The following is a 13501-nucleotide window of genomic DNA, read 5'->3' on the forward strand; positions in this document are numbered from 1 at the left end:
CCCCGTTGCAGAAAGGCCGATATCCTAGCCACCGAAAAGGAATGCGGATGAACACCCGCAGCCTCACACCACGAGATATAAGCCCCCCAGGTGCAATGCAATATCTTCCAGGGAGTAGACTTTTGTGCTTTCAGTGTGGTAGGGATGACCAACTCGGACAATCCCATGTGTTTTAGAACCTGGCTTTCAATAGCCAAGCCATTAGAGCCAGCGGTGGAAGATCAGTCCTTGAGACAGATGATCTGCCCTGAGCTGCAGATGCCAGGAGGCGTTTATGATTAACTGAACCATGTCGGCATACCAGGGGCGTCAGGGCCAATCCGTAGCCACCAGAATTGCAGGAATGCCTTCGGCCTCTATCCTTTGCAGCAGGTGGGGTAGAAGCTCGAGAGGAGTGACATATATGAGATGACACTGACTCCATAACGTCACCAGAGCATCTGTTGCATCCGGCCCCGAATCTCGGCACATTCCTGTTGAACTGAGACACTAGGAGAACCACGTCCGGAGTGCCCCACCGGAGACAAATCTGACAAAACACGTTGGGATGCAGGGACCACTCGCCAGGATCACAAACAAGCATAGACACCCCCCCCCCCCCGGACATGGGTAGGGGCACACCTTCATGCCAAGGAGGGCTTGTCCGCGGACTTGACAAGCTTGGCAGTCCAGGGGCACTTGGTAACCCCCACAAGGGCATTGAAGGGATTGGAACCCTTGTCTGCAGATCCAGGGGAACGAAAATGCTGCTTCTGCACAAAAAAAAAAAAAGACCACGCTTGTGACGCAGCTCCTTACCCCATCTGAGAGGGCATCGCCAGGGAATCCAATTAGTCACAAGGGAACCCTTAAAAGGACACTGAACACCAGACCAGCAGAGAAGCGGAATACCCCACCAGGACTCACCACAACAGGCAAAAGCAGAGAGGCCAGCAGTCCCTCAGCTGGAGAGGCAGACTGAAGAGCAACAAGGAGCACACAATGCGGTCAGGAAGCCCGGAAACAGCCATCCGGATGAACAGAAGAGGCTGGAAGGAGCTGGGATTCTGTCACGTGACTACAAGAAAATGGCCACCATATCCCCACCTATCTAAGCCCTGTGAACAAAATAGAGCTAGACACCAATAACATGGCAACCGATGGGCTCACAGAGCAGCTTTTAGAGGGGGAACCAATGGCAGAGCCCAAAAGATATGGCCGCAGTAGCCCCACCTCCCAAAGCCCAGGCACAGCAGGCCCATAGAAATACAGAGGAGTGTTGCTGGGCTACAAGAAAATAACCACCACTCGTGGCAGCAAGAACATAGGGAAAATGGCTGCCAGAAAAAAACTGAAGAAATCCCACCAAGCCCGTGGAGGTACTGCCAGGCAGCAGCAATCACTGCCCCAACCTTCACACAAGAGAACAGGCCCAGCCACCTGCGCAGGAAAGGGACAAATGAGGCCTGCAGCCCATCAGGTACTGCACAGTAGAAGACTGAGACACAGCGAGGGGGGGGGATCAGGGGGGGGGGCACAGCCAGCAGAGACAAGGGATCAGGCAGGGAGGAGGGGAATTCCGCAGGGTCGACCATCCCAAGAGAAGCACCCATGCCCCACACCACACCTCTCCACTGAAGTGGGGGGCTGTCGGCCAGGAAGACGCTGTGACATGGACGTCTGGAGCCTGGTCATATGCGCCCCCCGCAAGACATTTAACTCACCAGCCACTCTGGCTCCATTGGAGCTTTGTCTCAGCTTACCCAGCACATGACTAGGGTCTGTGTGCTCACTGGCCAGGCTGGGGTGACCTCTGGATACAGATTATCCAGCCCATTGTCCAACCCAGCTATTGATAGAAATATTCTCAGGAAAAAACTGCTATGGAACCACAGGTCCCAGCAAGGAGCTAGGTCACTACTCCTGACACTAGGCAAAAGGACTGGATTGCCTATGCAGAGAGGGGGTTTATATCAGCCAGGTGTGCCCATACAGTTGTGTCCAAAATTATTCAACCCCCAATGCTGTAAAGGGGTTTAGGGACTATAGTGTACATTTGGAATTGTATTCAGAATCAAATCCTACAAGGACGTTGTAACTACCCAAATGCAACTAAAATGACATCAATTGTTTATGTAATACAGTAGTAAATGGTTCTTATGTGGTTTCTTCATTGCCACAATTATTCAACCCCTTAAAGACTACCACTCTGAAGAACAGAGGTTCATACAGGTGCTTTCCATCAGGTATTGAAAACACCTGTGGATGTCACCGAGCAGCAATCAAGCATAATAAGCACCAATTAGGCAGCTTTAAAATGACTGTGATACTCAGCTCCTTCTAGACATTTACTGGTGTGGTTACAAACATGGTGAAGGCAAGAGAATGGTCCAGGAAGACAAGAGAAGAGGTGATTTCTCTTCACAGGAAGGGCAATGGCTATAAGAAGATTGCAAAGATGTTAAACATACCAAGAGACACCTTAGGAAGCATCATTCGCAAATTCAAGGCAAAGGGCACTGTTGAAACGCTACCTGGTCGTGGCAGAAAGAAGATGCTGACTTCGACTGCTGTGCGCTACCTGAAGCGTAGAGTGGAGAGAAGTCCCCGTGTGACTGCTGAGGAACTGAGAAAAGATTTGTCAGATGTGGGTACAGAAGTTTCAGCCCAGACAATAAGACGCACACTGCGTAATGAAGGCCTCCGTGCCAGAACTCCCAGGCGTACCCCCTTGCTGTCTCCAAAGAATAAGAAGAGTCGACTGCAGTATGCCAAAAGCCATGTGGACAAACCACAAAAGTTGTGGGATAGTGTTCTGTGGACTGATGAAACAAAATTAGAACTGTTTGGGCCCATGGATCAACGCTATGTTTGGAGGAGGAAGAACAAGGCCTATGATGAAAAGAACACCTTGCCTACTGTGAAGCATGGTGGAGGGTCAATCATGCTTTGGGGCTGTTTTGCTTCTGCAGGTACAGGGAAGCTTCAGCGTGTGCAAGGTACCATGAATTCTCTTCAGTACCAGGAGATATTGGATGGAAACGTGATGCAGTCCGTCACACACCTGAGGCTTGGGAGACGTTGGACCTTTCAACAGGACAATGATCCCAAGCATACCTCCAAGTCCACTAGAGCATGGTTGCAGAGGAAAGGCTGGAACATTTTGGAGTGGCCATCGCAGTCACCAGACTTAAATCCGATTGAGAACCTCTGGTGGGACTTAAAGAAAGCAGTTGCAGTGCGCAAGCCTAAGAATGTGACTGAACTGGAGGCCTTTGCCCATGAAGAATGGGCGAAGATACCCGTAGATCGCTGCAAGACACTTGTGTCAAGCTATGCTTCACGTTTAAAAGCTGTTATAACTGTAAAAGGATGCTGTACTAAGTACTAAGATTGAATGTCACTTGGGGGTTGAATAAAACTGATAATGCTGTGAGCACAGAAAAGACATTTGTGGTTATTTCATTATAACTGTTATGTTATATTTGTCTGACCTACAAGTGCCTCTTTAATGTAAATGTAAGCAAGATGACTGAATGATCAAAAGCAATGTCAAACTGGCCAAAACACTCAATTTCAGTGGGGGTTGAATAATTTTGGACACAACTGTAGGTGGTGCTGAGTTTCTTTTTTCTGCCTAGTGCCCTACTCCTGTAGGTGGTGATATATCCCTATATCAAGAATAGAAGATGTGTTCGTCAATGAACAAAAAGAGAAATATTTTCAGTGAAGCATAAGACAAATACTGCTCAAATACATGAAGGAGCATCACAGAAAGTACAATTAAAACAGATCTTGTACGCATAATTAGTGAAAATTATGGTAACAATAAAACATCCTGCATGAAGGTTGGTTAGGCATGGAGTAAGGGAGGGCTATAACCCCAATCTGTTTTTTTTTTTGCCATCTGTGTGCAATTGGGGAGATTTTCCCAACTAGGTCTTTAAGTTAAAGTGTTACTAAACCCACATTAGCAAAATCAGTCTGTATATGCAGTAAAGCATGCTTGTGGAACCTAAGGGGTTAATTCTTCGCATTGTGTAGATTGTTTGATACGGTCTTCTCTGTTCATTCTGTTCTTCTACTGTCCCTGACAGTCAGAGCAGAATGAAAACTCCCCCTACAAGCTTTAACCAAGGCTCAGCTGGACACTGATAGAAGTCAAAAGACTGCTATACACTGCTGATGAGAAAAGGTATTTAGCAGTTTATATTTAATAAAATAATTGCTTTTCCATGTTGTGTGTATTGTGGGAGACCAGATATGACGACTGCAGGGCCTTGGTTTAGTAATACTTTAGGATTCCCTTAACCACGAATATAAAAACTGGTGATCTTTTTAAAAAACAAATTATATATATATATTATATATATACACACATATATATATATATACACACATATATATATATATACATACACAAAAGCAGCATTACTCTGACATAGGAACATTCTCCGAATTTTAAAAACACAGACAAAAATGATCAAAGTAAATCTTTATATTTGCCTGACAATACACAAACACAGACTGAGAAGCGAGAATAGAGGGCCTTGAGATAGCAGGTCTTGCCTACTGAAAAGAGCTCAGGGATCGTCTACTTTTAGTCTGAGTATGTCTGTGAACCAGGTTATTCTGGGCCAGTTTGGTGCAATTAGAATCACCAGTTTCCTATACTGCTCTATCTTCTTGAGCAGATGAGGCAGAATTTGTACTGGGGGAAGGAATAAATAAATTGCGATCAGAGAATTAATACGGCATCCAAGGCTAGAGGATCCTTGGTCCTGGCTACAAATAGGGGAAGTTTGTTGAGCCCCACCCCTTTCAATGCTCACAGGCCACCCTGTATCCTTCTCTATTCCCTGCAATCAGCTGGGTGCCAAGACCCTGGAGTACACTCTTGCTCCAATGTAGTCCACCATCAAAACAACGGGATACACACCAAAGACATTCACCTCACATAATATAGAAATGATGGTAAGAGTCCTTATATTTAGAGGTTTTGTAATTCGTATGTAGCACATCTATCCAACGACTCATATTTTTGATAGAAGTGGTTGGTTTGGGTTGAGTATTAGATTTATTTTAAAAATTAATTTTCTGTTTAACACCCTGCTTGAAGTAACAAAGCTGTATTAGATGGAATTATATTGGTTGTGTTGAAGTCTAATTTTGTGTTGATTGAAATGTTATGTTTAAGTGTACATGTAATGCTTATAAAAATTTGTTTTGATAAATAAAATCATGTTTAAAAAAAAAATCAAAAAGACATTAAACTCCAGCCAGGGTTTATTGCAATGCAGCACACCACTTACATCCACCCAAAGCCATGCCCCCAAAACTTGACACTAGAAAAGAACTGAGGATTCACAGAGTTGGGAAGGCTTATAGAGATGGCACCCAAGGGGGCATGTCCTTGAAAGATTATCCAGTGTCCAATCACCTGAAATGTATCAGACTATAGCCCAGGGTCTATGAATACTTTGCTTGTGCCCTGTACTGTATGATTAAGAGAATACGGTTAGCCTAGGTTCACACTAGAATGCAATGCAGGAACACCTGCGACCCGTGTGCATTTCCCGTATGGCATTTGAGTTGCACTGCCCTTGTGATCTGCAACAGGCATCAGTGCAATCTTAACGAAATCCCAAACACAGGTCACAAAAACAGTGCGTTTGCCAGCGCTGGATCGCATGGTACAAAACGACCATGCAATCTGGTTGCAGTGCAGTTCAAAAATTGGTGCTTACACAACTTTGGTGCAACTTGAGCCCATTCAAAATGAATGGGCTCAAATTGCATCACACTGAATTGCATGTGAATTGCACAGGAATGCAGAGCGGTTCCTGTGCGATTCACAGTGTTTACTGTAGCTTAGTGGTGCAGATGAAAAAATATTATACAGCTGTTCCCTACAAGTGATTTCTCAAAGATTTTCTGATGATTCACATGTCTTCTCCATACCACCAACCTCTGTTATACTTTATATTTGCAGTTGGGGCATTTTCTTTTGCTCCTCTGGCCATGGACAGATTATGAGGCTAGCAGATGCTGCAATTTACCCTACGGCTTCTGGATACAGCACGCAGATCAATCACTATACTACTCTTGAAATACACATAGGTATCCACAGCTGTTGACAATTTGCTGACAAGTCTAAGTGCTCTTATTGACAGGCTTAGTTATAATGTAGCTGAGAAGCATCAGAAAGGCACTTTTGTCACAGACTTCCTTTACTTCAATTGTGTAGTGTGGATGACTTATGTGAGGTTGTGGTTTTCCTGCTTTCTATATACTTCCTGGTGCAACAGAATCTACTGAGATTCATTCACATTGAAGGCAAGGCAGATCAAATGCCAAACTTTTCAACAGAACACATACATATTGAGTAGTTCTGCTTTGTATTCTGCCCACACATCAAGTCATATTAAACAGCGGCATGAACTGATAAAACAGATTCAGACCTTATAATCAAATTACTTGGCATGCAAAAAAACATTCCGTACTTACATCATTTAAAACACCTATGCCATTAATTATAGGCTGCACTATGTCAAAGACAAGGCAATCCCAACTGGCATTGGGTTCCAAGTGCATCCATCAGTTATAGCAAGGAAGGTTACAGCTTAATTACTTTATTTTAGAAAAGTTATGTTACTGACCTTCACACACTGCTCAGCCAAATCCCGACTGGTCCGATTATTGAGCTCTACCACAACAAGCCGATTGCAGAGTGCTTTGATGGCACCTTCCACTCCCACAATGCGCCTGGTACATTCAGCTGACACATCTAGGTAGTAAGTGATTGCTCGGGCGGTGACTTCAAGCACATTATCAGGGGCACTTTCATCCAGAAAGATCTTGCACAGTGCTGGCAGGAAAGTCCGAGGGGGACACCTACAAAACAGAGTAAACAGAAGAGATTTCACCAGCCAATTTAAGTTATGAAGTCGAAGTAAGTTCAATTAAACTATACCTCCTAAGCTTCTTTTCAGCCAATTTTGTGCTTCCCTATTCCCTGCAACACTATACATCAAGAGGGAGACACCACCACTCTGAGCCTGCAGCACTGCAGTTTCCTGTGTTGCTTTACAGGCTACTAAATAGCAAATTACGGAGCACTGTCATACTTGTGAAGTCTTTCTTGGGCTCAACTTTTCCTGTAAACTGCTTAAACAATCAGGCTTTACACAGGTACTTGTTACAGCACCTGGCTCTTTAGAAATGTCACATCCACTGTCAGCCTAATGTCATGTTTGTAAAGGATTATGGAAACGTCATAAAAGGACAGACATCAGATAGTTGTACACAATAATGAATTTAAACAATTTTACACAGCAAAGCCTCCGTGACATATTCTGGCATCTAGAAACATTCTGGGGATATAGAGAGCAAGTCTCTTTCTTGAACGCCATAGGGAATATTGTATATTAGTAATACATTTAGAGAGCTCAAAAAGTGAACACTCATTTAAAAACCGATTACAATCTTCTTCCAGAAATCAGTCCTAATGTTTTCGATTTAAAATACATTTATTCATCAGTTAAATGTCATTTGTATTTGTCTGGAATACCCATTAAAAAGTATATCAAAAGAATATATTTTCTTTAAGGGAGAAAAGGTTAGATCCAGTGTCAGTTTTTTCTTGGTGTCTGTGCTCCTGGTGGGCAGTTACCAGAACAGGAATAAGGGGGTTATCATCCAATGTGGACATGTATTCCAGTGAAAACTGGATAAGAAGCGATTTACAATACATGACTTTACAGATTTCTTTTTACCTCTTTCGCTTCTCCCAAACAGGAAGTATGTCTATGTCCCCAACAGGACACGGCTTTAGGAATACTTTAGGCATTTAGCTGTGTTTTTGGAATGGTAAATGCTCTACACAGCTGCACCCATTAAAGGATAATTTCACCTTGTAGACAAAAAATAATAAATGCACCTTTGTTTGCAGGTAGACAAAAATAATAAATGCATATTTTTTTGCAGGTAAAAAAAAATGTGGATTTATTATTTTTGTCCCAGGAGCCTGGAAAGCATTGCACCAGCGATCAGTAGATTGCTGATGCCATGCAAGTCTCCTGCAGACCTGTCAGAATATTTCCATGCCGTACGGGTTGTACAAGCAAACAGATAATCTGACAGGAAACTTCAATGAACTACCATAGCGCTACACAGAGCCATGGTAGAATATTGAAAACTACAAGCCCAAATCCCCTAAGGAAATTTCTCCCCATACTATCTGTCAGAGGGAGGGGGGGCGGCAGGCACGGCTGCACCTATGGGAACATGTTCCAAAGGTGAACTTATCCTTTAAAACAAACCTGCACTTTGCCAATGCTCACATGTTCACTAGACAGGAGGTACATTAAACAGGCTATACTTACCTTCCCTGTGCTTCCCAACCTCGATTTACTAACAGGTTGACTGAGATTTCTGTGTAAGTTTCAACTTAACTTACAGCAGTGACACTCAGCAGTTTATTATATTATCCCCCTTTCCTTTCACCAAGATGAAAGAGAATAACTGGATTCAGGCTGTGGGGTAGAACCATGTGCTATGTGGTGCGTTGGGTTAAAGTTCACCTTCTGAACCTGTTACACCCATATTTAGGGTTTACCATGTGCAGTCATGGCCAAAAATATTGGCAGCCCTACATGTCTGTCAGATAATGCACCAATTCGCACATAACCTGCACAGAGGCAAAGCACGGGTGTAAATCCAGCAACTTAAAAGTTAAACTTCAGCCTTACCTTCAGTCCTACGCGTCTGTAGGGGCTTTTCAATTGTACTGAAAATGCTTACTCTGATTTTACTGCAGTTTGTACACTGGAAGCAACAGCAAGTCAGAGAGCCCAGCTCATTTCCATGTGAAAGATACCCAGCATCATCCAGCTCTTTCCTCCCCAGCCTGTCTGTCCTTGCCTCTCCCCTTTCATTCACTCGTTTTCAGTTCCTTTATTCCTAGAGACACAGCATTATATGTAGATGTTACCTAGGGTCATCTGCATGGAAAGGCAATATGCCTACAAATGCCCGCTTCTTCCCCACTGGCATCCACCCAAAAAAGATTTTGGTATCTCCATGACTCCTCCAAAGAGCCAGTCCGCTGACTGCATCACACTGTAACAGCTACTAAAATTCATGCTGGGAATACATTCATTTGTGTAAGGCAGACAAAAAAAAACAAAAATAAGAGTAAAAGTGCTGCTAAATGGTAATTGGGTGCAAATAATTTTACCGGTGAACCAAACCAAATTTTGTAAGAGCGGGGAACGCGGTCAGATTTATATTGATGTTAGTGTCTTTCTGTTCTGGGGATATTCATCGCAATTACCTTTTGTCCTGGTGTCACAGGAACAAAAACAAAATTTGGAGAAATATAGAACTTCTGTCAGGTTGGGCTTTAAACACATTCTCCTTTTCACATACTGTACATAGACATCAATATTAAAGGAGAAAAAAAAAATGTGAGAACAACTAAGCAGTGGGGAAAAAAAAACCCATTTCATTGAGCAACCTATATCTCCACACACATTCCAGTTGGTATAATGCAGAATTCATTCCTGACAGATTATCCTAATTTTTCTATCTGCAGTTTACAAAGCCTGAGCATAGAAGAGAACACAGCCCCTGATAATTACATTCAGTTGCCTTACACATGTTCTTCAATTTAGACACAGAAGAAGCTGTTAAATGCACATGTGGATGTCCTTCCTTATTATGACTACAGCCAAGCCTATATTTACACAATGCCAATGAATTGTCACTGAGCTTTCATCTCTATAAGCAGTATATACCTGGCAGGACAAAAAAAAATCTCTGCACAGCAAGAAAAAAGCTAATTCACAATACTCACAGAAAGGAATTAATGATGAATCAATGATGACTGCCCAGAAAACATCAGTTTAATGTAGCTTCTCCTGAATTACAATATACAGTATGTATTTAGATCTTTCACAAATCCAAACAAAAAATCTGTCAATTTTTCTAACCGCCAAGCTCTTTATTCCAACTTTTAGAAAGGATTGCATGCTAATACACCAAACTTGCCAGCACGGGCAATGATTTCTATAAGTGATAGCATCGGCTTATCACATTTGCTAACGTTTGTTACTGTTTGATTGCTCCAGATCATGGAATAAAAACATATAAATTATTTCTAAAGCCAAATCTTCTTTATTCATTTTAGATAAAGTAGAACTAAATTGGCTGGTTTTTTTTTTTTTTTTTAAACACGTCGATGCTCATTAGGGAGATTTCCCTTCAATTGCTGTCCTGTAGGCCACAGAATGTGAGAGAATATCTTTCCACTATAATAGAACACCCCCTCTAATTTGCAACGGGATGAAGCATCTGTATTAAAAGATTTTCTCTCTATTCCTGTTCTGTGGCAGCTCAAAATTTTGATTTACCCTCAGTTTAAGGCTCGATAACACTGTTTCTCGGCACAATTAAAGAGAGAAAATCTACTTAACTGGGACAAAGACAGCAATTTAAACCTGACAATGGTTCTAAACCTGCACCACTCTATCCAAAACAGAAAGAAAAAGTTTGACTTTACTTATTCTTCAAGTATTGGGGTCAGACCTTTGTATTTGTCAAAACCTTAACAGAGAACAATGCCACAATAATTTACTACCTGAGAGTTTTGGGTGTTTCTGCCCAACTTTGCTTGTCCCAGCACACCCCATTTTATTACGAAAAATGTCAAACAGGGAAAGTAGGTAACCTTTACTATAGACACAACTAGTATACAGACACAGGAACTCAATAGGATCTCAACAATACAATCACTGCAACATACGAGAAATTTTGAGTAGTTTAACCACTAGCCTACAGAGCACTTATACAGTAAGAACAGTATAATTTATTTTGGAACCCTGGTGGCGAGTCATTCTTTTCTGGACTAGTAATGCTGGGAATTTGGAACAGGGTGACCATCTTTAGCTAGTCAACCATGTAATCTCCATTACAAACATATTAAAAAACAAACTGTATTGTGTCTAGACCAGCGGTAGGCAACCTTTTGAGCATAGAGTGCCCAAAAATATTTTCAAAGGAATTGAGAGTGCCAGCTAAATAAAAAAAAAGGCCAACTTCCCACATAATCATAAAAAAGGAATTTTTATAAACCAAAATGCTGTAAATAACTTGAAATGAATATTAAGATTTGCGCCTTCACATCTCACCCCATTTCCTGCACCATCACACCTCAAATCACCCCATTTCCTGCACCTTCACTCCTCAAATCACCCCATTTTCTGCACCTTCACACCTCAAATCACCACATTTCCTGCACCTTCACACCTCAGATCAGCCCCATTTCCTGCACCTTCACACCTCAAATCACTGCATTTCCTGCACCATCACACCTCAAATCACCCCATTTCCTGCATCTTCACACCTCAGATCATCCCAATTCCTGCACCTTTAAGCCTCAGATCAGCCCCATTTACTTGCACCTGCACACCTCAAATCAGACAAATTACTGCACAATAGACCTCATGTCACCCCAATTCCTGCATCTTCATACCTCAGATCAGCCCTAGTTCTTGTACCTTCACATCTAAGATCATCCCAATTCCTGCACCTTCGCACCTCAGAGCAGCCTCAATTTCTTATCCTTCACACCTCAGATCACCCCCCTTCCTGCACTTTCACACCTCACATCAGCCCTTTTTCCTGCACCTTCATACCTCGGAAGCACCCCAACTCCTGCACATGCACACCTCAGATCACCCCATTTCCTGCACCTTTACATCTCAGATCAACCCAATTCCTGCACTTTCATACCTCAGATCACCCCAATTCTTGCTACTACACACATCAGATCATCCCAATTCCTGCACCTTCACACCGCATATCAGTCTCAGTTCCTGCACCTCTGAATTAGTAGTTCCCAATAGCTGGTTAATTACCAGTCCGAAATTAAAGCATGCAGCTTCAAGTGTCTGACTCAACACCAGGACTGGATCTAGCTTGTCTGATGTGGGGTGAGGTAAAAAATGTCAAGGGGGCACAGGATGGGAGGTCAGCAGGGCCCCGTCCTGAGTCCTGCTGACGCCCCGTCCTCTGGGTGTAAGCAAGGCACAGGAGAACAGGGTCACTGCTAACATGGCACTTAGCAGAGCTGCATTCCCAACACTGGAAACAGCTAAGGTCTGATTCTTTTCCAGACACAACCTGGATTTGCATAGTTGTAGCTGGCTGTTGCAGGCTGAGGACTCACATGTCAGTACTGCAACAGGTAGCTACATGCTGTACCGATTGAAGTTGTGTCTGGAAACGAAACAGATTAGCTGTGTGCAGTGTGGGGAAGAGTCGCTCAGCAGCACATCCTGTGTCAAGCCTGAGTTTAGTCCGATTATGGGAGGAAGAGCTTACAAGCTTACCGACCCAGGTACAGCAACTATGAGGGGCGAGCCCCGGCGCGGCTCACCAACCAAACACCTGAAAGACAGTATGTGTAATGTACTTTGTGTATTCAGGGTTATGGTTGCCGGACTGCCTGGGGTGGGCTCCCTGACTGGTCTATGTGAGTGGCTTTTGATTAGCTTATTGTTAAAGCACAGTTTAATCAGGTTACTGTTAGCTGCTAACTGTTCATTAGATGTACTGATGATATTACGGTTTAAAGCTGCATTGTTTAGGATAATGTGATCACGCTCTTATCTGATTTTGTGTGGTATAAATTCTGTGTGAATATTTAATAAAGTGAGTTCCTGTTTGCACCTAAGCTAGTGTCGTCTAGTTCTTGGGTGCAATGCCAAGATATAATACTTGACAGATGCACCGAACCGGGGGTTTTAGGCGGTCCGTTATAGCCCTAACAAAACATCTGCATAGATCTCTTGTAAAACAAGCAATATTTCCACAGCAAGAGTGCCAGCTATGGGGACAGAATATAGAAGTTCTGTAAGAGGGCCACAGGTTATACATGGTGCTTTAGAGTTTATGAGGGAAAAGACAGTCAATTCGACCCCCCCAGATGACTAGACTACATGGGGAGCATTGGTAAGATAAGGTGGGACTTGTAGTTACCCTTGTTCCGCATGGGATACCATTTGTACGTGGAAAACTGTTATGCAAGCGTGCCATTTTTGACATTTATTCCTTTAAAAAACTGACAGTAGTGGCACCTCGCAGGGGTTTCCCCAACGGTTCGTTAACACCCCACTAAGAAAGTGGGAAAAAGCCTGTTTGCAGAATGAAAAACTACTACTAGCAGTAAAACAGAAGGACAAACGTGATGTATTTATCCTGTCTTCCATTCACCCAGACACGACCGTCCAAATTTACACAGCATCTGTTGTCGTTGAAAAACATCTCTGCATCCACAGCTATAATCTAAATTTGGGAGGTGTAGACTTCAACAACCAAATAATTAAGCTGTATTTAGCCTCCCGCAGAGCTAGACACGGGTCCAAAAAAGCGTCTATATATTTATCTCAATTGGCTATACAACTCGTTTGTTACTTAGAAAGCTACTAAAATTTCAGGAAGTGGTCCTCCCAGTCCTTTT

General features: G+C 43.0%; 1 protein-coding gene across 5 annotated transcripts in view; it reads right to left on the reverse strand.

Annotated features, from left to right (window-relative positions):
• Nucleotides 1-13501, reverse strand: part of HECTD1 (HECT domain E3 ubiquitin protein ligase 1) — a 137773-nt gene that overhangs the window by 72514 nt on the left and 51758 nt on the right. For all 5 annotated transcript variants that reach the window (XM_089691187.1, XM_089691188.1, XM_089691185.1 and 2 more), the window contains exon 3: nucleotides 6639-6873. In XM_089691187.1, coding sequence (XP_089547313.1) covers nucleotides 6639-6873 — 235 coding nt within the window. The remainder of the gene's footprint in view (nucleotides 1-6638; nucleotides 6874-13501) is intronic.

The sequence above is a fragment of the Staurois parvus genome, unplaced genomic scaffold (assembly GCF_062004578.1).
Source record: "Staurois parvus isolate SC_StPar_1 unplaced genomic scaffold, SC_StPar_1.0 ptg000553l, whole genome shotgun sequence".
Lineage (NCBI taxonomy): Eukaryota > Metazoa > Chordata > Amphibia > Anura > Ranidae > Staurois > Staurois parvus.